The sequence below is a fragment of the Pinus tabuliformis genome, chromosome 9, assembly GCF_031772625.1.
Source record: "Pinus tabuliformis cultivar Carrire ecotype Pingquan chromosome 9, CPIR1, whole genome shotgun sequence".
NCBI lineage: Eukaryota > Viridiplantae > Streptophyta > Pinopsida > Pinales > Pinaceae > Pinus > Pinus tabuliformis.
The window spans coordinates 830,348,013-830,371,381 of NC_142307.1; the positions used below are offsets into that span (position 1 = coordinate 830,348,013).

The 23,369-nt window shown below is 41.0% G+C and overlaps 1 protein-coding gene across 1 annotated transcript; it reads left to right on the top strand.

Moving 5' to 3' along the window:
* Positions 1–360: 360 nt before the first annotated feature.
* On the top strand, positions 361–15,161 carry LOC149151350 (uncharacterized). Its single transcript, XM_089443132.1, has 4 exons — positions 361–1,107; positions 10,914–12,561; positions 12,802–13,958; positions 14,517–15,161. Exons 1-4 carry the CDS (start codon positions 361–363, stop codon positions 15,159–15,161), a joined length of 4,197 nt encoding a protein of 1,398 aa, XP_089299258.1.
* The last annotated feature ends 8,208 nt before the right edge of the window (positions 15,162–23,369 follow it).

Below are 23,369 nucleotides of genomic sequence, written 5' to 3' on the forward strand. Positions count from 1 at the left end.
ACAAAGTCAATGTTGACTTCACTGCTGCTTCGTTGAGTGGAAGGAGGTTTTCTCCAAGATTAACTACTCCAATAATTTATTCTCGAAACTGATAGGATCTCATTCATGTATTCACACACTCAAGTCCTTTTAATTATTATTTATTCATGCAATTAAATTTAATATTTTGTCAAAGTTATTCTAAGTTTTCCCTATTGGTATCGAATGTTTAATAAATTAAAGTAACCTGGAGCAGAAGGGGCGACGATTAGGGTTCTGAGAAAAGCTTCGACGGCGCAGACTGCACAGTACTGGATCCATTCACAGGCCTGACCAAAACACCTGTTTCGTAACAGCGTTGCAGGGTACTAGAGTAGCACAATGGAATCTCCTCAGGGGAGGGCGTCAGAGCCCTCCCCCAAAGCAAATACCTCGCAGCACGGTCCTGAGCAGGCATTTGTCTTTGGATCTGTCGATAAGGAGGTAATGAACAAAGAGAACAGGCAACAACACGGAAACAAGGAGATAGGCGGTCGGAAGGACAAAGCCAGCGTCACACAAGATAGAGAGGAAAAACCAGAAGAAGTTCCGAAAGTCTCCTCGACAACATGCAAGCCTATAGCTAAAGAACGGCCCAGAATAGAGCTGTCGGGACACAAGATTGACAAGCGAATCGAATACATGAGGGATCATGCCCTTATTGGGAAGTTTATAGGGTTTTGGCCGACAGAAAAAGCCTTATACGGATGGATTGCGGCGAAGTGGAAACCCAAAGGAGATGTTACTCTGCAGCTAGGGCCGAAAGGCTTCTTTACTGCGATTTTCTTCTGTCTTGAGGACAAATACAGAATTTTGGGAGCAGGGCCCTACTTTTTTAACTCAGCGGGTCTGTATTTGAGGGAATGGATACCAAGATTTAACCCGGATAAGGAAGATCTCACATGGGCGCCAGTCTGGATCAGAATGTACTCACTTCCAGATGAATATTGGGACGAGGACATTCTCAAAGATATAGGAAATGGATTGGGGGAATACATCAGGGTGGCAGAAGAAACAAAAATGCGCAGATACACTTCTTATGCCCGCATCTGCGTCTTCATGCGCCTGAACGAAGCTTTGCCAGAATCGGTAAGTCTCTCTCACCGTGACGAAGAATGGATTCAACCTCTGGACTATGAGCATGTCCCCTTTCGTTGCAGAAAATGCCATGCTCTTGGGCATCTATTCCGGGACTGTCCTCTGAATGCCAAAGCCAATACTCCTGATCCCTCAGAAACCCTAACCCAGGACGGCTTCACCAAAGCCCCTAGCCGAAAGCGAGCACACAAAAAACCCACAAATGGGAATAAGCCCCAGCAAAATAATACCCATGGCCCAGCTACAAAGAACAGTTTTGAAATTCTTGCTCAGACCTCTGATGAGCAACCCCCTGTTGGCATTATGAGACAAGTGTTGGCCTTGATGGCAAATCACACTGATGACAAATCATAGTGCAGAAGGATAGCAGCAAGGAATTGATGATCAGACTACAAGTATGAAGAGAAAATATATACACGCTGGTTCACTATATACCAAGTCGCGTATACAAGCAGGTTCACTATATACCAAGTCGCGTATACGCAGGTTCGCTATATACCAAGTCGCGTGTACACACAGGTTGGTTTCAGTAAAAGAGCGTGTATGTGGAAAACTTATCTTTGGTCCGTGGCGGTTATTCCTTGGAAGTTGTGCCTATGGATTTGGACCATGGTGTCTCGACGGACGTGTTGATCCCTAGTTTTGAAGTTGATGGTATTGGATTTCTATGGTTTTGGCCCATGGTATTGAGCAAGGCCTAAGGCTATATAAGGAGAAGAAGATCATTAGGCAAATGCATCCAAAAAGTCTTGAATATCTGATGAAGTATTAGATCCAGTATGCAGGTTCTGGGTTGCTTGATCTAAGCTAAGGAGAGATCACACCGGTTGATAGAAGACTAGATCTAAGGACAGATCAGGATCTAATGGTTTGAAATGCACTATTATGATATGGTTGATTATGCGTATTTCTAGATCTACATACTGACGCAATGTTATGTTCTGGGTCTAACTGATGTCTGGTACAGCTGCAAGTTAAGAGAATTTATTTTTAGATCTGTACGCAGGTTGTCTTTGGTAAAAGCGCGTGTATACGCGGGTTTCTCTCATTGAAGTAGCGTATATCTTTGAAGTTTGATTTTTGGTTGCAGTTGGGTCTGACTGCTATTGCAGAGTTCTGTAGTCTGCTCTGTGTTCTGGTGACTGGTGTTGACAGGGTTTCAGTGGTTCAGTGATTCAAAGATTGATGATGCTAGTATTGGTTATTTTGTGCTTCAATGATCTGTTGTGAAAGTTGAATGAATTGTGGTCTTCAGATTGTAATGTTGTGCTTCAGGAATATCCAGTCTGAAAATGTATGAAAATTGGTACCTAAAGGAAAGAAGATTGTAGGCCAGCACCTACGTACTAGTATCTTAGCTAGTACAAGAGCAAAGGGGGTTGGAGCTCCCTTCCAAGGAAGTTTGGAGAACGAGAGAAGGTTGAAGCCTTCAGCAGGTTGTAGCCTGCGTACTGGTATAAGGCTGCACCAGTACAAAATATTGTAAACTGAAGTTTCATATTAAAGAAAGATAGAGACGACTTGCAGCAGGTGGTTTTCACCCACATTGGGTTTCCACCTTATATCATGGTGTTCATGTGTGTGTTTTCTGTGTGATGATCTGTTCTGTTATACTGCACCTGTTTTACTATCATGGTTAATAATGTCCTGATGCATTTACTGAAGATAAGCTACTGAATCATAAGTTTTCTTGTTATACGCTGGTTTCTTTAGACACAGTAGCGTATACATGCTGTTTCACTTAACTGAAGTAGCGTATATGTTTCTGAGCATAAAATGAAAAAGTTTTTCTGATAATACTGATTCACCCCCCCCCCTCTCAGTATTATTTCCAACAATTGGTATCAGAGCAGGTCCTTCAGAGAAGCTTGATCGCTTGAAGGTAGATCGTTCATCATGAGCAACTACGAGAGATAAGCATCAATCAGGCCACCGGTTTTTGATAGGACAAACTTCAATTATTGGAAGGTAAGAGTTACTGCCTATCTTCAATCTCTTGGTACAGAAGTTTGGGACATTGTAGAGACAGGCTACGATTTTCCTTTAGCTACTCCTACAGATGCAGCTGAGAAAAAGAAGTATGAAACAAATGCAAAAGCAGTCAGTACCCTTCTAGGATGTATATCCCAATCGGAATTCATGAAGGTAATGCACTATAAATCCGCAAAAGAAATATGGGACAAAATTGTCACGAGCTATGAAGGAGACGAACAGGTAAAGCGTGCTAAACTTCAAACTCTCAGGATTAAGTATGAGACTCTCAGAATGTATAATGATGAAAGTGTGGCTAACTATTTCCTTAGGGTAGATGAGATTGTTAATTGCATGAAAAACTTGGGTGAAGAAATAAAAGAGGCTATTGTGGTTGAAAAGGTTCTAAGATCACTGTCCCCCAAATTTGAATCTAAAGTGTCTACAATATAAGAAAAGGAAAATCTACGAATTCTTACTATGTCTCAGCTTCACGGAATTCTAACTGCTTATGAAATGAGAAAAGGAGGTCCATCAGACAGAAGAGAAGCTGCTTTCAAGGCTTCGGCAAAGAAGATTATTATGAAGCAAGTCACGTGCCAGAAGATGAAGAAGAAGAATCAAATTTTGTCAGAAATCTTCAAAGGGGTTCTGGAAGGTTCAGAGGTAAGTTTCCTTTTAAATGCTTTGCTTGTGGAAGAGTAGGTCATTATGTTGCCAAATGTCCTCACAAAGATAAGAATGACAGGGGAAAGGAACCTGTTAAATGGAACAAGAAACAGAATGAAAAGAAGAAAAGCTATTACACTCATGAAGATAGTGATGGTCTTTCAAATAGTGACGAAGATGAACAAGGTTATAGATATAAACTTTTAATGGCTTTTGAAGATGATGATTACATGGATGCTATAGATGTAGAAGGCTTTTATGAAGAAATGAATGATCTCAAAGTTTGCTTAGAATAGAAAAGTGCTATTATTGATTCTCTACAATATCAACTGGCAGAAAAGGAAAAACATCTTGAAAAATTGGAATGTGAGATTGTTTGTCTTAGAAAGGAGATTGAGAAAACAAAAGCAATTAATCTTAAATTTTTTAAAGGATCTGAAACCTTGGATGATATTATCAATGTGCAGCGTTCTCCTCTGATCAAGACAGGTCTGGGATATAATGGAGAAACATCTCAAGCTTCTACCTCTAAAAGTTATCTTGATGCAGCAAGGAGGAGCGAACAAAGACCAAATAAAAGTCATCAGGTGAATCAGGGACAGTTTACCTCAAGAACAAATAAAGACTATCAAGAAGTTTGGGGACAAGCGGCCTTAAGGACAAACAGAAGCTACAATCAGCCACAGGTAAAATCTTCCCAATTTGCCCCAAGAATGGATGTCAATAGAAGCTACAATCGGTTGGATGATAGATCTGATTATCGGAGAAATTTCTTTAATGGCCAATGCTTTTCTTTCCATAACTTCGGTCACAAAGCAGCTCAATGTGTTGCCTACAAGACAATCATGACTAGAGAAGCTCAAAAGCAAAGAAGTATGACTGGAACCATGAAAAGGACTTATAACAACTTTTCGGTTCTTGAAAATGAAGTTGAATTCTCTATTTGTAATAACTTTGGTCATGAAGACTCTGAATGCAGGAGCAGGTTCTGGAAGACAACTCAGAAGGAACAAACCTCAAATGTCAGAACATGGAGAATAAAGGAAACCGCAACCAGAAAGATGTGGGATAGCCTTTTATGCAGAAGGTCAAGAAAGTCTATGGTACATTGACAGCGGATGTTCGAAGCATATGACAGGGGACAAAGAAAAACTTGAATCATATACCGCATTAGAAAAGGGAAAGAAAGTTTCTTTTGGAAACGATATCTCTGCAGCCATAAAAGGAAAGGGCATTGCTCCGTTGAAAGAGAAGGTCAAAGCTAGAAATGTTCTGTATGTTGATGGATTGAAGCATAATCTTCTGAGTGTCAGTGAGATGTGCGATCAAGGAACAGAGGTAATATTTAGATCAAATGGATGTTGTGTTCGTGATCTTGATACAGGTGAAACAGTGATCAAAGGAAGAAGGACTCCAAATAATCTATACATATTTGAAGAAAGACAACAACAATGTTATTTGAGCAAGAATGATGAACACTGGCTATGGCATCGGAGGTTGGGGCATCTAAGCTTTCCACAAATAAGGAAAGCATGCAAATATCAGGCAGTTCGTGATCTTCCAGATATCAAAATTCCAGACAACACCATATGCAAATCATGTCAGTTTGGAAAGCAAACCAGAACTAATTTTCCGGAGAAGGAAGGATTAGCTAGCATGCCTCTTGAGCTAGTACATACAGATACATGTGGTCCATTCAGAAAAAGAACACCTCGAGGAGAAGAATATTTGATATTATTCATTGACGATTTCTCTAGGTTTGTCTGGTTAGGACTTATGAAGCACAAAGATGAAGCATTCGAAAAATTCAAATCCTTCAAAGCCTTGGCTGAAAATGAATCAAGACACAAGATTAAGTGCCTCAGATCTGACAGAGGTGGGGAGTTTACCTCAAATGAATTTTTCGATTTCTGTGAAGAACATGGGATAAGAAGAGAATTCTCTACAGCTAGAACTCCGCAGCAAAATGGAGTTGTGGAAAGAATGAACAGAACAATCCAACAAATGGCTCGTGCTATGCTTGATGAATCAGGTACTCCCGCAACTTTCTGGGGTGAAGCTGCACATGCTGCGGTTATTATTCTCAACAAAACAAATGTCCGAGTAAACAACACTCAAACTCCTCATGAGCTCTGGTGTGGTAAGACTCCTTCAGTGAAGCACTTCAAAATCTTTGGGAGCAAATGTTATATTAAGAATACTGATGAGCAACTTGGCAAACTTGAACCAAGAGCAGACGAAGGCATCCTTCTTGGTTATTCTCCACATAGCAAAGCATACAAGTGCTACAATAAAAGACTTGGCAGAATTGTTGACAGCATTGATGTTGTGGTTGATGAGAAGGGATAAATTCCTAGGCAAGTTCATCATGAAGACATCGAAGAAGACGAAGGCTACCCTCAAAGACAGAATGATGAAGAAGAACCTCAAGAAGAACCAGAGGAGCAGACAAGAATAGAAGAGAAGACTCCATCCAGATATGTCCAGAAGAATCATCCAGAATCTCAGATTGTGGGACAGAAAGAAGCAGGAGTACAAACAAGAAGAACAATTGCAGAAGCTTCAAGCTATTTGGCATTACTCTCTTCCACTGAACCACAAAATGTGAAAGAGGCATGCAAAGATGAATGTTGGGTCAAAGCAATGGATGAAGAGCTTGAGCAGATCGAAAAGAACAACACTTGGGAATTGGTTCCTAGACCAAAAGATAAGAATGTCATAGGGACAAAATGGGTCTTCAAAAATAAATTGAATGAAAATGGAGAAGTAATTAGAAACAAGGCCAGACTTGTTTGTAAAGGGTATGCACAACAAGAAGGAATAGATTTTGAAGAAACTTTTGCTCCTGTTGCAAGACTTGAGGCCATCCGAATGTTCCTTGCTCTCTCAAGTTTTCAAAACTTCAAGGTATTTCAAATGGACGTGAGATCAACCTTTCTGAATGGAGACTTAGAAGAAGAAGTATACATTGAGCAGCTAGATGGTTTCATTCTTGGGAATGATCCAAACCTTGTATGCAGATTGAAAAAGGCTCTCTATGGTCTCAAACAAGCTCCAAGGGCTTGGTACTATCGGTTGGACAAATATCTTCACCAACAAGGCTTTTCAAAAGGATCAGCAGATAGCAATCTCTATATGAAAGTTGAAAATAACAAATTGCTAATACTTGTTGTGTATGTAGATGATATTATCTTTGGCAGCAATGAAGAGGCTATGAGTCAAAACTTTGCCTTGGTTATGTAGAAAGAATTTGAAATGTCATTACTTGGAGAATTGACATACTTTCTTGGATTGCAAATCCAACAAAATGAAGGAGGTATTTTCTTGTCTCAAACCAAGTACCTCAAGCAGATCTTGAAGAAGTATGGCATGGAAGATTCAAAGCCAGTATGTACCCCCATGGTTACAGGATGCAGCCTCAGCACAAATGATGAATCAGCAGCAGTTCATCAACCAACTTATAGATCCATGATTGGGAGTTTGCTTTATTTGACAGGTACCCGACCAGACATTATGCATGCAGTAGGAATTGTTGGAAGATTTCAAGCCAACCCAAAGGAAACTCATCTTCAGGCAGTCAAAAGAATCTTCAAGTATCTTCAAGGGACTCAAAACTATGGCCTATGGTATCCTAGAGATACAGATCTCACTCTTCATGCTTACACAGATGCAGATTGGGCTGGAAGTGTGGATGACAGGAAAAGCACAAGTGGTGGTGCATTCTTCATGGGTTCCAGATTAGTATCTTGGTTCAGCAAGAAACAGAGTTCGATTGCCTTATCTACAGCTGAAGCAGAATATGTGGCTGCTGCATCTTGTTGCACACAACTTCTTTGGATGATGCAGACCTTGCAAGATTTTCAAATCACTTGCACTCCACCAGTCTCTATCTTATGTGATAATACAAGTGCGATCAGCATTTCAAAGAATCCAGTCATGCATTCAAAGACCAAACACATACCAATCAAGTATCACTTCCTCCGGGAACAAGTGCTTGAGCAGAAGGTCAAGTTGGAGTATGTTCCTTCTAAGGAGCAAGTTGCTGATATTCTCACAAAACCACTGCCCAGGGAAACTTTTGAATATCTCAGACAAAAGCTGGGAGTAGTTGATGCTTCATCTTGCTGTTAAAGCTTGTATGTTCTAAAGAAAAGTTGGTGTACGCGTGTTGTATAAAGAATATCCGCGTACATACGCTGTTTTATGCGGGGAAAGTCGCGTATATGGTGTACGCGTGTTGTATAAAGGATATCCGCGTGCATACGCTATCTTATGCAGGTGAAGTCGCGTATATGGAGTTCTGAACAGCTAGGGCAGACTCTGGTTGGAGAAGGTCTGAGATGGGTATGCCAGAATCCTTCAGGCATAGTATCAGGGGGTGCAGCAGGCACAGTTTCAGGGGGAGCAGCTTAAAATCTAATAAAGCATTGTTGGCATTTAGATGTTTTTGGTTCTAGTTCACAACTGTTGTTGGTTTCAGGAGAAGGAGCACAGAAGGAAATCTTGGTTGCTGATCTAAAAGATGATTATCAGATGCTGCTGATGACTTTCATAAGTCTTGATCTAGATCTTTCGTCTCTATGTCATGTATCTCTTTTGTGATATCTCTTTTATGGTGTCAAGGTCATGTAACGGCCTATGTTGGTTTCCCCACTATGCCTGGGATGAATGATGTAATATAATTGGTTGTTATTTTCTGATGTATCCCCTCTTGGTTGGGAGTATGGATGTATGTATTGAGTCTTTTGGTGATAGGAAGGTCCTTTAGGGTGTATAAGTGGTTCTTTTTGAAGAACATCTTTTGCAGATCTTGCCTACAGTCAGGGGGAGCATGTTCAGCACAGCAGAGCAGAGATATCAGCACATTCACAGGGGGAGCACAGCCCTTTGCCCTTGATGACAAAGGGGGAGAATGATTCTAAGGATCTTGGGGTTGCCATCAAGTCCAAAGGGGGAGATTGTTGGCATTATGAGACAAGTGTTGGCCTTGATGGCAAATCACACTGATGACAAATCATAGTGCAGAAGGATAGCAACAAGGAATTGATGATCAGACTACAAGTATGAAGAGAAAATATATACACGCTGGTTCACTATATACCAAGTCGCGTATACAAGCAGGTTCACTATATACCAAGTCGCGTATACGCAGGTTCACTATATACCAAGTCGCGTGTACACGCAGGTTGGTTTCAGTAAAAGAGCGTGTATGTGGAAAACTTATCTTTGGTCCGTGGCGGTTATTCCTTGGAAGTTGTGCCTATGGATTTGGACCATGGTGTCTCGACGGACGTGTTGATCCCTAGTTTTCAAGTTGATGGTATTGGATTTCTATGGTTTTGGCCCGTGGTATTGAGCAAGGCCTAAGGCTATATAAGGAGAAGAAGATCATTAGGCAAATGCATCTGAAAAGTCTTGAATATCTGATGAAGTATTAGATCCAGTATGCAGGTTCTGGGTTGCTTGATCTAAGCTAAGGAGAGATCACACCGGTTGATGGAAGACTAGATCTAAGGACAGATCGGGATCTAATGGTTTGAAATGCACTATTATGATATGGTTGATTATGCGTATTTCTAGATCTGCATACTGACGCAATGTTATGTTCTGGGTCTAACTGATGTCTGGTACAGCTGCAAGTTAAGAGAATTTATTTTTAGATCTGTACGCAGGTTGTCTTTGGTAAAAGCGCGTGTATACGCGGGTTTCTCTCATTGAAGTAGCGTATATCTTTGAAGTTTGATTTTTGGTTGCAGTTGGGTCTGACTGCTATTGCAGAGTTCTGTAGTCTGCTCTGTGTTCTGGTGACTGGTGTTGATAGGGTTTCAGTGGTTCAGTGATTCAAAGATTGATGATGCTAGTATTGGTTATTTTGTGCTTCAATGATCTGTTGTGAAAGTTGAATGAATTGTGGTCTTCAGATTTTAATGCTGTGCTTCAGGAATATCCAGTCTGAAAATGTATGAAAAGTGGTACCTGAAGGAAAGAAGATTGTAGGCCAGCACCTACGTACTAGTATCTTAGCTAGTACAAGAGCAAAGGGGGTTGGAGCTCCCTTCCAAGGAAGTTTGGAGAACGAGAGAAGGTTGAAGCCTTCAGCAGGTTGTAGCCTGCGTACTGGTATAAGGCTTCACCAGTACAAAAGATTGTAAACTGAAGTTTCATATTAAAGAAAGATAGAGACGACTTGCAGCAGGTGGTTTTCACCCACATTGGGTTTCCACCTTATATCATGGTGTTCATGTGTGTGTTTTCTGTGTGATGATCTGTTCTGTTATACTACACCTGTTTTACTATCATGGTTAATAATATCCTGATGCATTTACTGAAGATAAGCTACTGAATCATAAGTTTTCTTGTTATACGCTAGTTTCTTTAGACACAGTAGCGTATACACGTTGTTTCACTTAACTGAAGTAGCGTATATGTTTCTGAGCATAAAATGAAAAAGTTTTTCTGATAATACTGATTCACCCCCCCCCCCCCTCTCAGTATTATTTCCAACACCCCTGATCTCCGAGACTAGCCCTGCTCCTCCTTCTTCCTCCTCCCATCCCCCTCCTATAGCTTCCCCCTCCAAACTCCAAACCCCCATTGTCATTCCAGCAAACCTCAAAGAAGGACAAAAAGAGTCGGCAGGGAAATACAAGGATATGGAAGTCGATGGAAAGCTAGACCCCCTTCAAAGCTCAGAGATTAATATGGAAGGAAGCAGCCAAGTGCAACAGATGGAAGAAGAACCAGAAAGCATAGATCTGAACGGCCTAGACATTCTAGAACTAGAACTAGCATGCAAAAAGAAAGCATACGACAGTATACCAGAGACTCAACTCAACAAGCTGGAAGTGGTCATTTCAAGGGCCTATCAACAACAACAACTAGGTATACAGCCAGGAAGCCATTGGGATGGAAGCCTTCCCCCAAAAGACACCAAAAAGAGAGGAAGAAGAATGGATCTTCAGCGAACGATCGAGATTGGGAAAATCTTGGTAGACTCAGGCAGGTATGCTAAATTGACGAAGTACTATAAACCCTCTATTAATAGTTGAACCATGAAGCTAGTATCATGGAACCTAAGAGGGCTCAATAGCCCAGGAAAACTCAGAATGTTAAAAAACATGATTAAAATGGAAAAGCCGCAACTATGCTTTCTCCAGGAAACCAAATGTAACAGCTCTACATTAGGCAGCATTCTCTCCAAAGCATGGCCAGGTTGTCGATCGGTAGCGGTAGATGCCTCTGGAGCTTCAGGAGGGCTTGCTATAGCATGGAACACACAAGCGTTAACTCTTTCAGATTTTCACGCTTCTCATCACCTCATCCAGGCAGCCTTCCACATTCTAGGCACGAATATTCATGGAAACCTATCAAATGTATATTTCCCGCAGGATACAGGAAGCAAAATTGCACTTCTCGACACCATAGAAGCTTTGAACAACAACAGGAGGCACCCGCTCTGGATTATTGGAGGGGATTTTAACATGATTACCAAGCTAGAGGAGAAGATCGGGGGGAGAAATAGAATGGAACAAGAAAATGCCCATTTCAAGGACTTCATTCAGAATACCTCTCTCATAGATATGCCTTTTTGTAATGGCACTTTTACATGGAGCAATCGCAGGGCAGGTAAGCATCAAATTGCATCCAAACTGGATCGCTTCCTCATATCAGATAACGCGGTTCATCTCGGAGGAGACATTTCAGCTGCTATACTTCCGCATACAGGTTCGGATCACTGGCCGATTGCCCTCCAATGGCAAAGACCAGGCGACTTGACCAGAAGACCCTTCCGCTTCGAAGAGTTCTGGCTCTCGCATCCCTCGTTTAAAGACTTTGTCAAAACTACATGGACATCCTTCATCCCGCCAGAAGGGTCCAAGATGTATCAGTTCCAACAGAAGCTCAGGTTTTTAAAAAATCACCTAAAGCGTTGGAATAGGGAGACCTTTGGAAACATCTTTAAAGCGCAACAAGACCTAAACAAGGAACTAACGGAACTCCAACAAAAGATAACCACAGAGGGGCACACTGAGGTAACTCTGGAACAGGAACGACGCATCCACAGCCAACTTGAGGAAAGGAGGAAGCAGGAGGAAATATATTGGAAGCAAAAATCCAGAATCAGATGGCTGAAGGAAGGTGAGCGAAATACCAAATTCTTCCACAGAACCACTGTTCAACGAAGAATGCACAACAGCATCCCTTTCATTCAAAAACAAGGGGGGGCAAAAGTAGAGAAGCATGAGGAAATTGAGGAGGAATTCCTTAATCACTTCAATCATGTCCATCAAGAGCCTGAAGGAGACAGGCGACCTGCAATTGAAAGAATAACCAACAATGTGCCAAAGCTCATCACGGAGGAACATAATGAGCTTCTCCTTCGCCCTATTCTGTCTCAGGAGGTGGATGAGGCAATGTCCCAGCTTAAGGAAGGAAAAGCCCCTGGCCCGGATGGATTCACCACTACGTTCTTTCACACCTTCTGGGAGCTGATAAAACTGGAGGTCTGGCAAATTGTAGAAGAATCAAGAGCTCTCCATTGGCTGCTTCCCTCTCTCAATTCTACCTTCATTGCCCTTATCCCTAAAGAGGAGGATTCAATCACCCCTGACAAATATAGGCCGATTGCTCTCTGCAACGTCATTTACAAAGTCATATCTAAAGTTATTGCAAACCGGTTAAAGCCCCTCTTGCCTCTGCTCATCTCTCCGGAACAGTCGGGGTACGTGGAAGGGAGACAGATCATGGATGGAATTCTCCTCACGCACGAGATAATACACTCCCTCAAGCAATCAAAGCAGGCAGGTATGATTCTCAAACTGGATCTCTCTAAGGCTTTTGATAAACTCAGCTGGACTTACATTCAGCAAATGCTAATGGCCTTTGGATTTTGTTCTATGTGGATCCACTGGATCATGAGTCTAATTACTTCCACACACTTCTCCATCCTAGTGAACGGAATCCCCTCCCGCCCCTTCAAACCATCCCGAGGAATCAGGCAAGGTGACCCCCTATCCCCCTTCCTCTTTGTTCTAATGGCTGAAGGTCTAGGTCGTCACATCAAACACGCCCTCCACTCTCATCAGCTCAAAGGCCTCTCTGTTCACAACACCCCTGCAACCTCTCATCAGCAGTTTGTTGATGACACCATGCTATTTGGCTACCCTTCTGTCCAGGAAGCCTCCTGCTTCAAAACCCTGCTCAATGATTTCTCTGAAGCTTTAGGCACCAGTGTCAATAGCTCCAAATCGCAGATCTTTTTCTTTCACACTCCTCCATCTATCAAAACAGTGGTTGCTCGTATCCTGGGATTTCCCACTGCTACCCTCCCCTCCAAATACCTTGGAGCCCCCCTCACTGCTTCAGCCATAAAGCATTCCTCTTGGCGAACTCTCATTGAGAAGCTCGAATCCCGTCTTAACCTTTGGACGTACAGAACTTTGAATTTGGCCAGTCGTGTGGTGCTCATTAAGTCAGTCCTTCAGGCAATGCCACTTTATCTGTTCTCAATCCTAGCAGCGCCGAAATGGGTTTTAAAAAGAATCAGGAATCTTCAGCGTGGCTTCCTATGGGGCAGCTCGGCAACTAACCGTAAATGGGCTCTTGTAAAATGGACCACCGTCTGCACGCCCAAAGATAAAGGGGGCATTGGGCTGAGAGACCCAGAGCATAGCAACTCCATTATGAGCGCCAAAATTTGGTGGCAATGGGTCACTAACCCAGAAAAACCTTGGGTCAAAATCTGGACAGCCAAATATGCCAATAACAGACCTCAGGAAGAGCTCATCAGGTTCACTCCCAATGACAAAGGCTCGCTAATCTGGAATGCAGCCAAACAGCACTTCCAGTTAATTCAGCAGCACAGTTTCTGGGAAGTGAGGGACGACAGAACGGCAAGATTCTGGACAGATGCATGGAACCAGATGCCAAAGCTCAGCCGCGTTCTTCATCCATCTCCGGAATTCAATAGGCAGGAGCAGCAGCAAGAAAAGATCCGACAGTTTTGGATGCAGGAAACGGAGCATGGATTCAGGAAATGGAAACAGGGTAATCAGTTAATCAATAACACAAACCTTCGGGATGCTGAGGAGCTGGAGAAGGAGTTACGGAAAAGAAGCATTAGACATGACGAAGGCAGTGACATTCTTCGATGGGGATACCAACCAAAAGGTGCCTTTACCACATCAGAGGCTTACAAGATCGTATGCAATATCACTACCCCTTCTGACCCAATCTGGAGCAAAATCTGGGGTCTCGGATCCTGGCCCAAAGTCTCTTATTTCCTATGGTTGGTAGGACATAAAAGAATCCTCACTTGGGACAAACTAAGGAGCAGAAACTTTCATGGTCCATCCATTTGTCATAACTGCAATCATAATGAGGAAACTCTCCAACACCTCCTGGACACCTGCCCCCTAGCCAATCAGCTATGGGAAAAGGCGAGCTTTAGATGTCAAAGAAGATGTAGAATGGAGAACGACATAACCAACTCCTTAAGACACTGGCCACAGAATCCTTATAAAAGCGAGCTTCTCAACTGTTTGTGGAACATAATCCCAGGGCTCATCCTCTGGAGCATCTGGAAGGAAAGGAACAAACGCATATTCAAAAACCAACGCTCTCCGATCGAAGATATATGGAATAGGCTTTGTGGGAATCTCAAAGAAACGCTGATGCTCCGATCCTGGACACAGGAGGATCTTCCTTCTCTAAACAATGAGAAAGGCATTCTAGACAACTGGCAATTGCATCTACCTCAGGGACTACACAAGAACGGCCCTTCCAAAAGCAGCATCATAAACAAGGGCACATGGACCGCTCCCCCTAAGCATTCCTATAAGCTCAATTTCGATGGTGCCTCCAAAGGCAATCCTGGAATGGCCGGCTTTGGAGGAATTCTGAGGAATCATGAAGGCACTCCCCTGCAGATATACTTTGGAAACATAGGGTGGGATACCAACAACTCAGCTGAGCTAGAGGGACTTTGGCAAGGGCTCCTTCTCGCTTGGAATCTCAACCTTCAACCCCTGGTCGTGGAAGGAGACTCCCAGATCCTTATAAACATGGCCAAGCGCCTCCAGAATGGATCTCAAGCAAGGAAAATCGCCGCCAGCTGGAGGCTCGAAGCAAGGCTGGAGGCCATCGAACAAGCGCTCTGCAGCAACAGGGCCATTTCCTTCAATCATATAAAAAGGGAAGGCAACAAGGTTGCTGACCTCCTGGCCAACATAGGGGTGGAAAACGAGAATACCCTTCTCACAGGAAACACAACTATTATACCAAATAATGTCCAGGCTCAGGAATGCGCTAGCCTGGTCCAAAGCGATGCTGCTTCCCCGGATGCGGGTGACAAGACGCGTGGTAATGAGGAGCCACATGCTAGCCATGTGCTGCCTCAAGATTAAGGCAGGCAATTAATACGAGGATCGCCGCCAAGGAATAAAAGCATGGGTGATCAACAAAAGCAATTCAATGCTCTGTCCGGTTTACTGGTGCGACTGCAGCTCGCAGTTATGGCGAACAGGACTCGAGGTGGTGATGAAGAGGTTAAAAAAGGTGGTGGGTCGGCTCTCCATGCGCTGGTTCACGCTCAGTATTTGGTTTTCGGAGTTCAGGCTCTTGCCTGGTCTATGGTTCTCCAGGCAACAACGCTTGCTGTCAAAGCCATCTTCCTGTCTGTTGGGTGCCGTCTCAAGTCTGAAAAGCCTGTTGGGTGCCGTCTCAAGTCTGTTGGGTGCCGTCTCAAGTCTGAAAAGCTATCCTATTCCGCATTGCTCCATACCCCCGGTGCTCTTGCAAAGATGGTTAGGCCTCGACAGCGATTGCTCAGCCGTCGAGGTTCTGCCCGGGGAGGGTCTTCACGTCCTCCAGTCGATGCGTCCCAATCCCACTGTTGCCGTTGCCATTGCCATCGAATCGCTGAGGCCAACCCCCTCCAAACAAGCCAATTCATGGACTCCAGTAGCCCAGATTCTGATCCGGCACCTATGCCTGCCTTCGGTTCTGCCATTTTCACCTTTAGTAGCTCTCTGGACAAACCCCGTATCAATGCCCACGTATCGGTTCTCTTCCTTGAGGAATCTCAGGATGGTGGCGATGGTCATCATAGCAAGGGGAAGCACACAGGTGGGAGTTTAGAGGACGTCAAGGAGATGCCAGCGGATGCTCCAGAGCATGTTTCTAACCTTCCTCAGACTCAGGAGGTGTCGACATCCAAGGGGGACAATGTCAACATGGACTCCTTTCCCACTGCAGAGGAAATGGAGAAGTATGGCTGGTGCAGGGTGGTCGAGGAGGAGCCGGACGAATAGCCGTCCATCTGTTCAGAATCATATCCTCCATCGCTGCTCAGGTCTTGTTTTGGTTTTCTGTTTATGTCATGTTGGCTTAAAGTCTATTCTTGCTATGTCTGTACTGCCCGAAAGGGATATTGCTGAAGGTCTTTTGATGCCCCTGCGCGGGATGTCTAGTTTGGTCTGGCTGCACTTTTGTGGTTTAGTGCCCCTGCGTGGGTTGTTTTGCTCAGACGTGGTGCCCCTGCGAGGGCTGCTCTTTTTGATTACTCCTATTCCAAAGTGCCACAGTTGGCCTCTGGTAAAATGACTCTGTGAATGTAACTGTTTTTCTTGATCCTGTAAATAATAGAATAGTTTTAACAAGAAAAAAACAAGTTTTCCCTATTGGTATCATGAATATGTGTAGGAAAAATAGTATCAATTCAGATGTTGAAGTGGAACAACTATTAGAAGAAAATAGCTCAAAATGGTAACATTACATTTAGCATTCAAGGTAAGTTACTTTCAAGTTGATGCCTTTTTGCTTCTGCATAATGCACCGTACTACTTACTGTATTTGTAGTCATATGAGCAGTAGATATTTCAATTGGCTTGACATTTCTTCTATATTTTAAGGGGAGTTGTTGTACAAATTGGTAATTCCAACATACATAGTTCTTCAGATTGGAAAGAACATATTGCCATAGATGGAAGAAAGTATGAGCAATGGTAATTCAAAGGTGTTTTAGTTGTTTTTATTTGTCACTATCTAGTTAGAATATGGAACAAGGTTGATATCATGACTAACAAGATGAGGGGTGCATGTAGTTGTCGTCTTGTGGTGTTGCCCATTGCTTACATGTTAAATTTATATTTAGTTAATACCTTCAATAAAAATACCACAAGAATTAAAATAATTTACAATTTTACATTACACGACAAAGAACTTTTGTATCTAATACATTGGAAGCTTTGTGAACTTGCTTTCTCTAGGAAGAAATTTAATATGTAAATTCCAGTACCTACTAATTAAAGGTTTACAATACTTGAATTGATGGCACTTTTGAGTGAATTGCAATCTTCTGATCTTGTGTAGATACTAATTTAACAAAAAGACAAGGGATTCAAGTTGGGAGAAGCATTTAGAATTGATGACATCAATTGAGGTGAGATAATGCTAGATTCATGTCACTGTATGTTTGGGTTAGTTATCTTAATATATGATAACTAAGGTAAAAATATGTTGCATTTGTGAGATCTAGTGCAATTATTTACTGTGATTCTTGTTTACAAAAAAAAACCATTCCTAGTTTCACTGACCTTGCATGATGTTATAAAGAGCCTCTCATACCCTCACCCATTTTGATGCATTCACCTCTCTACATCCATAGGACATAAACTATTCACGACTTATATCGACTTCACCACCAAACAGAGGCAATAAGGTTTCTTTAGACTGAACATAGACATATTTCTTTTTATCTAGCATAAATAAGATCTCTCTAAATGGGAAAGAAATAATCGATGATTTATCTTGGTGGGCCTATGCCCATTATTTTCACCACTTTCCTAAGATCCCCCATTTCAGAGATGACCTTGTGGCTTATCATGCAAACCCGACTACACCACCTGTCACACCTGCATTAAGACCTAGATCTGCCTTCTCCCTATAACACTTAATCAAGGATGGTGGCAAGGAAAAAAGAAAAAATCTCATGTCATCATTAGTTAACTATTACATTGTTTGCACCAAATCATTTGCAAAAGTAGATGAAAAAGTACATAATTTTGTTTAACAAATCTATCCATCAAGAACAATGCCTATTTATGCATGTATATATTGTTTCCAGTTTGAAGAAGTACATAACTCGGTTTACATTAATTATTTAAAAGACCATTCCCTTTGGAGATGATAACTCAGATGAAAATTTTATCCATGTGACAAATATAACATGTTTGGATGAGAATAAAAAGCAAGTTTATGCGTTAAATGGAGAGCTTCTAATACATATTGATGGCACTGGATTTATATCTGAAGATTTGAGTTCACAATGCCAAAAAAATGTATTTGAAGGAAAACATTTATGCAATCAGATTTTAGAGGTCTTGCCCTTGCCATGGGGGCTTCACTAAGGGAGAAATACCATATCACATGGGTTCATATTGGGGGATATATATTGAGGAAAAAATGACTTAATATATTGGGGGATATATAGGGGGTAAAGGGTTTTTATATTGGAAGGTATAAAAAATGGAGCTAAAATTTAATGAAAAACTATAAAGGGGTATAAAAAATGTTAATGGAAAAATGGATACCTACAATATCTAGTGAAAGTAGGGGTTTTCTAAATTGGGGAGGTGTATTGGGTTCATATTGGTAGGGGGTTAAATAATGTGATTTTTAGAGGTATTTTCCAATATGTAGTCAATTTAGGGGTATTGTTTAGTATGCCATGAATGCAGGTGATATGTTAGAGGTTCATTGAGTGAAGCCCCTATGCCCCTTACTCATTCAATGTCATATTTTTCATGATGGCTATGTAGTCAAAGGAACATTTCTTGTTAACAAAATATTTCCATGTAAGCTGATCCATTTTTGAGATTCGATGATCAAAGTTGAAAGAGATGAAAATTATGTTAGTTCTCCAAGTATAAACTCCTTGGAAATATGTGGAACCAGTTGTAATTTGAGCACACCATCAATTTCAATATGTTTTCTTACTTACAGAGGGGTTATGTTGGGTATTTTAATTTTCAATCAAATTACTTGAATTTAATTGTCAAACCCGAGGTTTGTATCCTTGCGAAGCACACTTGCAAAATATATGCTAGGAATCAAGTTTCAATTTTAATGTGTAAAGATTAAAATAGGAAAGATGCAAAGCTTGTTCTAAAAGTTACAATGATATTCTAAAGCGATGAAGATGGATTTTAAAGAAATGAAAATGAAGTTCTTATGAGATGAATTTTAAAGTAAGGGACACACACATGGGAGAGAGTTAACTATCCATGAAAGAGATTAAGGCATTTATTTTATAAAAGAAAGAAATTTAATCTAATTTCCAATTTGTAGAAAGCAAAGAACTATTCTATGAATATTTTAATCTATGAAACTTTGAAATTTATAATCTAAAAAAAAGAGATTTTTAATCAATGGAAGCAATATAACTAATGAACCTTGAAAGAAGTATACACTAATCTATCAATTCGAAAGGAAAACTGTAACTATCCTTGCAAGAAGCTTAAAGTAAATGATTGTGGGTGTGCGCATGCAAACTCAAAATTTGTCCATGATATGTGATGCATATTTTTCTATACAAGATTTCGTGTGTTATCTATGAATCTAAGACTTGAAAATAATTAGAAAAAAAATACTAATAGTATAACTATTTGGAAAATGTTTTGATGATTTTAAATGGTTTAATCAAGTGCTTGGTTTTTGTAAGAAATGAGAAACTAGTGAGAAAATGAATCATAAAAACATAATGATAGAAAACTAATGAAAACAAAGTCTAAGAACAAAGTTTTACAATTTAAAATAAAAAGAAAATGAAAAAGAGTTTAGATTACATTGGCATAGCCAACAAGGGGCCCTCTAATTGGAATGAGATTGTAACACCCTTCTCCCACATCCACCCAAGTAACCATACCAACTGGAGTAAACATGAGACAAGAGGCCACTATGATTAGATTTGACCTCCTAGGCGACCTTAAGGAAGTGGAATCAATGAAAAATCACACATAGTCATCCAAAATCATCAACAAAACCCTCAGGAGACAAGTCAACCACTCAGACGACCTGTACCTGGGTCCCACTGTTGTTATGGACTACTTAGGCCATAATCGCTCTCATGCTATGGGAAAGGGAGCGACCAGAGACCTAAAGTCACTCTCATAGGCCTGCCTCCCAGCAACTGTGGATTAAAGTTGCTAGTTCTGTGCCAACGACCCTGAGATTTAAGCCACTTATCTAGTCCCAAAGACCAAGCCACTGCCCATAATGGAATAAAAGCTTGGAATCAAATAAAGTACAGGGAAACAATGATGCAAAAGAAATAATCTCAACAAGACCTTTACCAGACCCTTACTAGCCATGACAGGAATTTCATCAAACATATTATCAACATGTAACCTACATATGTAAACAACAGAATTAAGTGTAGGGATCTCATACTTATCTGAGAATCGCTATGAACCATTGTTCCCTCATGCCATTTGTTGCATTATCCTCTATTAGGTCATAGACACATTATACATTCATATGCAAGTAAAAACATGTTGAGATCCATACATAGCTGCTATCATAAAATGTGCATATAACCAGCATAATAGGAACATAAATATGATAAACATATCAGCCATCAGATTCCATGTATACATCATTACATTTACTAATGAAAATCAATGGAATGAATTTCTCATTAATTAATGCAATGAACCAACCAAATATGGGACTACCACATTCCACCCAACCATAGAATGGCTAAGCCAAATCTATCTTCAACCATTCACCCCCATGCCATATTCCAAGCATGAATGTGGGACTCAAACCAAAAGAACGCAACCAGGGCATACCGAGGCTAAACCACCTCACCCCCATCAATAGAAACCGGGCTTTACCATAATCCATCCTGGATCACTAGGCAAAACATAATGAACACACCATAACCAGCTTTACCGTGATCTCCACTTGATCACTAGGCCAAACAAGCATGGATGCCACCAGATTTCTCCACCTACACCATGAGGAATTTTCTTGTCTCCTAGTCTCTTAGGCTTTACCGCAATCTAAACCCAAACCACTAGGCCCTAAACTAAGACCCACTCTCCAGTCTTTACTGCATATCCCAAACCTAGGATTACTAGGCCCAATGGAGAGAAAACAACCTCTAGGCTTTATCATATATCCTGCCATTCACTGAAAAGTATTCCTAGGCCATCCGAGGAAACAAAAAATCTTGCTTTACTGCAACCCACAGTTCAGTTTAGGGGTTACTAGTCCATGTGTTCTATCATTTCGAAGATCCACCTCACTCAACTTCGAATCCATTTGACAATCCAACTCAACCAAAACATGAGAACCTCATAGGCTTGAATGATATTGAAGAAAACCTGCATAGGGGATATGGAATCACCTTGAAAAATGATTTCTTTCCAAGCTTTCCATATTCTCCAACTAGCTGTTGAAGAAAGTGTAACTAGGTTCGATCTTCATAAATGTAATTTTGATCACACCATGGCTATCTAGAAATGGCAAGGCTAGGCTAAAAAACAATTGTTACACCTGGAAAAACTCATGCCAAGATAGAAAAGAACCACATGCAATGCCATGCGTGCAAGATCTAGCAAGGAAAATACACATGCAAGTTGATACCTGCAATCAAGCTTGTTACAGATCCATTTGGGCACATCGAATCCCAGCATCTAGATCAGTGTGTTAGTTCTCATCAAACCCTAATTTCAGTTGCTTCATTCCCTAAAAAAGTCACCCCTTTGAATGCCTCCTTCCCAGATAGTTTCATGACTTGAAGACATCCAGAAATAGCCTCTAGAGGGACCAACACAGGTAAGCCCTTATGAAGGTGTGCTGCAGAGCAGTTAAGTCCACTGTCAGGGTGCTCTACATAGAACTTAGGTTTCATTTCACCTACGTTGGGTGAGAATGAATGAAATTCACATAGGGTTTGAGGAATATTCTTATCTTTTGGAGTCATCTAGAAGTTTCCCTCACTTATCAACTCCTATGAGCTTGAAAATGGATGAGGAATGAGTTAAGGTGCATCCTATCCTGTCATCCCTTCCTCCATGGAACTAGTTCTAAGTATGGAAGGCCATTCAATGCCACCATTAATGACAAAATATCCCTCATCTTCCTATAAATTGACCACTCATCTAAGTGATCAGGGGCTAGACTATGTTGAATTGTAAGGAGATAATGTTGCTAAGAGATTTGGCTTTGAAGCAAGTATTGTGATGCTACAAGTTTGTCATGCTTTTGATGTGATGTGGATGGGATACAAGCTGGAGGAATGGATTTGGATCAGACCAATGGTTGTAATTCCTTATTATATCTAATAAAGTGTTTGAACCTTTTCCCATATGTTTGTATTGTTTTATAATGCTTATGTGTGTGAATTTTATCTGATTCCTTTCACTTATATTCAATAGATCATATGCTTTGATCGATTTTGTCTTTTGTTGTGTTTACAAGGTACTTCTCAAGCGGATTAAGTAAGGGAAGGAGTGATGGAATTGATACAAGGGAGATGAGAGGAAAGCGGAACTAGAGGTAGGCCTTTTATCTTCTCATCTTATCTATTGCTTATAGGAAAAGTCTAAAACACTTTAAACTATTGTTCTAGATATAACTACTTATCTAGGGAATTAGTATTTATCCGTAGATACTAAATTCTCCAAAACAAAATGGCGACTCCACTGGGGAAGAATCCTCTTTCCTAGTAGCTCATCCACCTCCTCATACATCCTTGTACACCTTATTTGTGTTCATATATTGTAATTTAGCTATTTACATTGAAAAATTGGTCAAAAACTGTGTCAAATTTCCTTTTGAAATGGCTTACTGTCACTAGCGCAGGCTTGTGAGGGACACAGTGCACTGCAGAGCGCCCCTGGCTTAGGGACAGTGCTCTGAAGCACATTGTTTCCCACTCTAGGCTGCGCTGATCCTCCTATGATCAGTTTCCCACCTTTGGAAAGAGTTTTTGCCAACTTTTCTCTATTTGATTGTTTGTTGATTGATCAATGAATGCTATATCTCAGAAAATGAGTTGTTATCTCCTGGTCTAGCCCAACTTTGATTGGGTTGATTAATGTTTCTTCATGTTTTCTTTGTCATTATCGATCAATAGTCAAAGTTAGGATATAATTGATTAATCTTCATTCGAAAGGAAGTGTCGTAAAGTCTTCTCTTCCTTCAAATTAGAACTATCGTAAAAGTCTTCATTCTTATGAAAGATTGGTTGATTGTATGTTCATATTTCCTTCTTTTCATATTCACATTAAGGAAATCGTAAAGAAATACATGCATGTTGCATTGAAAAAGTTTGTGTGTGCTCATAAGAATAGTGTATGGAAATTGCATTTAGATTGTGCTCTTTTCTCTTTGATCAAAAGAAATCTAATTGGTCTATCCCTAAGTAGCTAGGATTTTCATCGTTAAATTGAATGGAAAGCATGCTTATCATGATAGTTGCATTCATAGGAATTTCATAATACATCATGTGGTGAACTTGAAAGGCAAATTCTTAAGCAAGATCAACTTAAAATTAACATCAATTTACCTAATGGAGCATTTTCATTAACGAGAACATTTAGTGG

What these genes read in the sequence shown, in the direction of transcription:
- LOC149151350 (XM_089443132.1), top strand. Translation starts at nt 361, where the DNA reads ATGGAATCTCCTCAGGGGAGGGCGTCAGAGCCCTCCCCCAAAGCAAAT. An exon ending in ACGAAGCTTTGCCAGAATCG is followed by an intron (nt 1,108 to 10,913) that starts GTAAGTCTCTCT and finishes TGCTTTCTCCAG; the next exon opens with GAAACCAAATGTAACAGCTC. An exon ending in CAAGCAATCAAAGCAGGCAG is followed by an intron (nt 12,562 to 12,801) that starts GTATGATTCTCA and finishes TAATGGCTGAAG; the next exon opens with GTCTAGGTCGTCACATCAAA.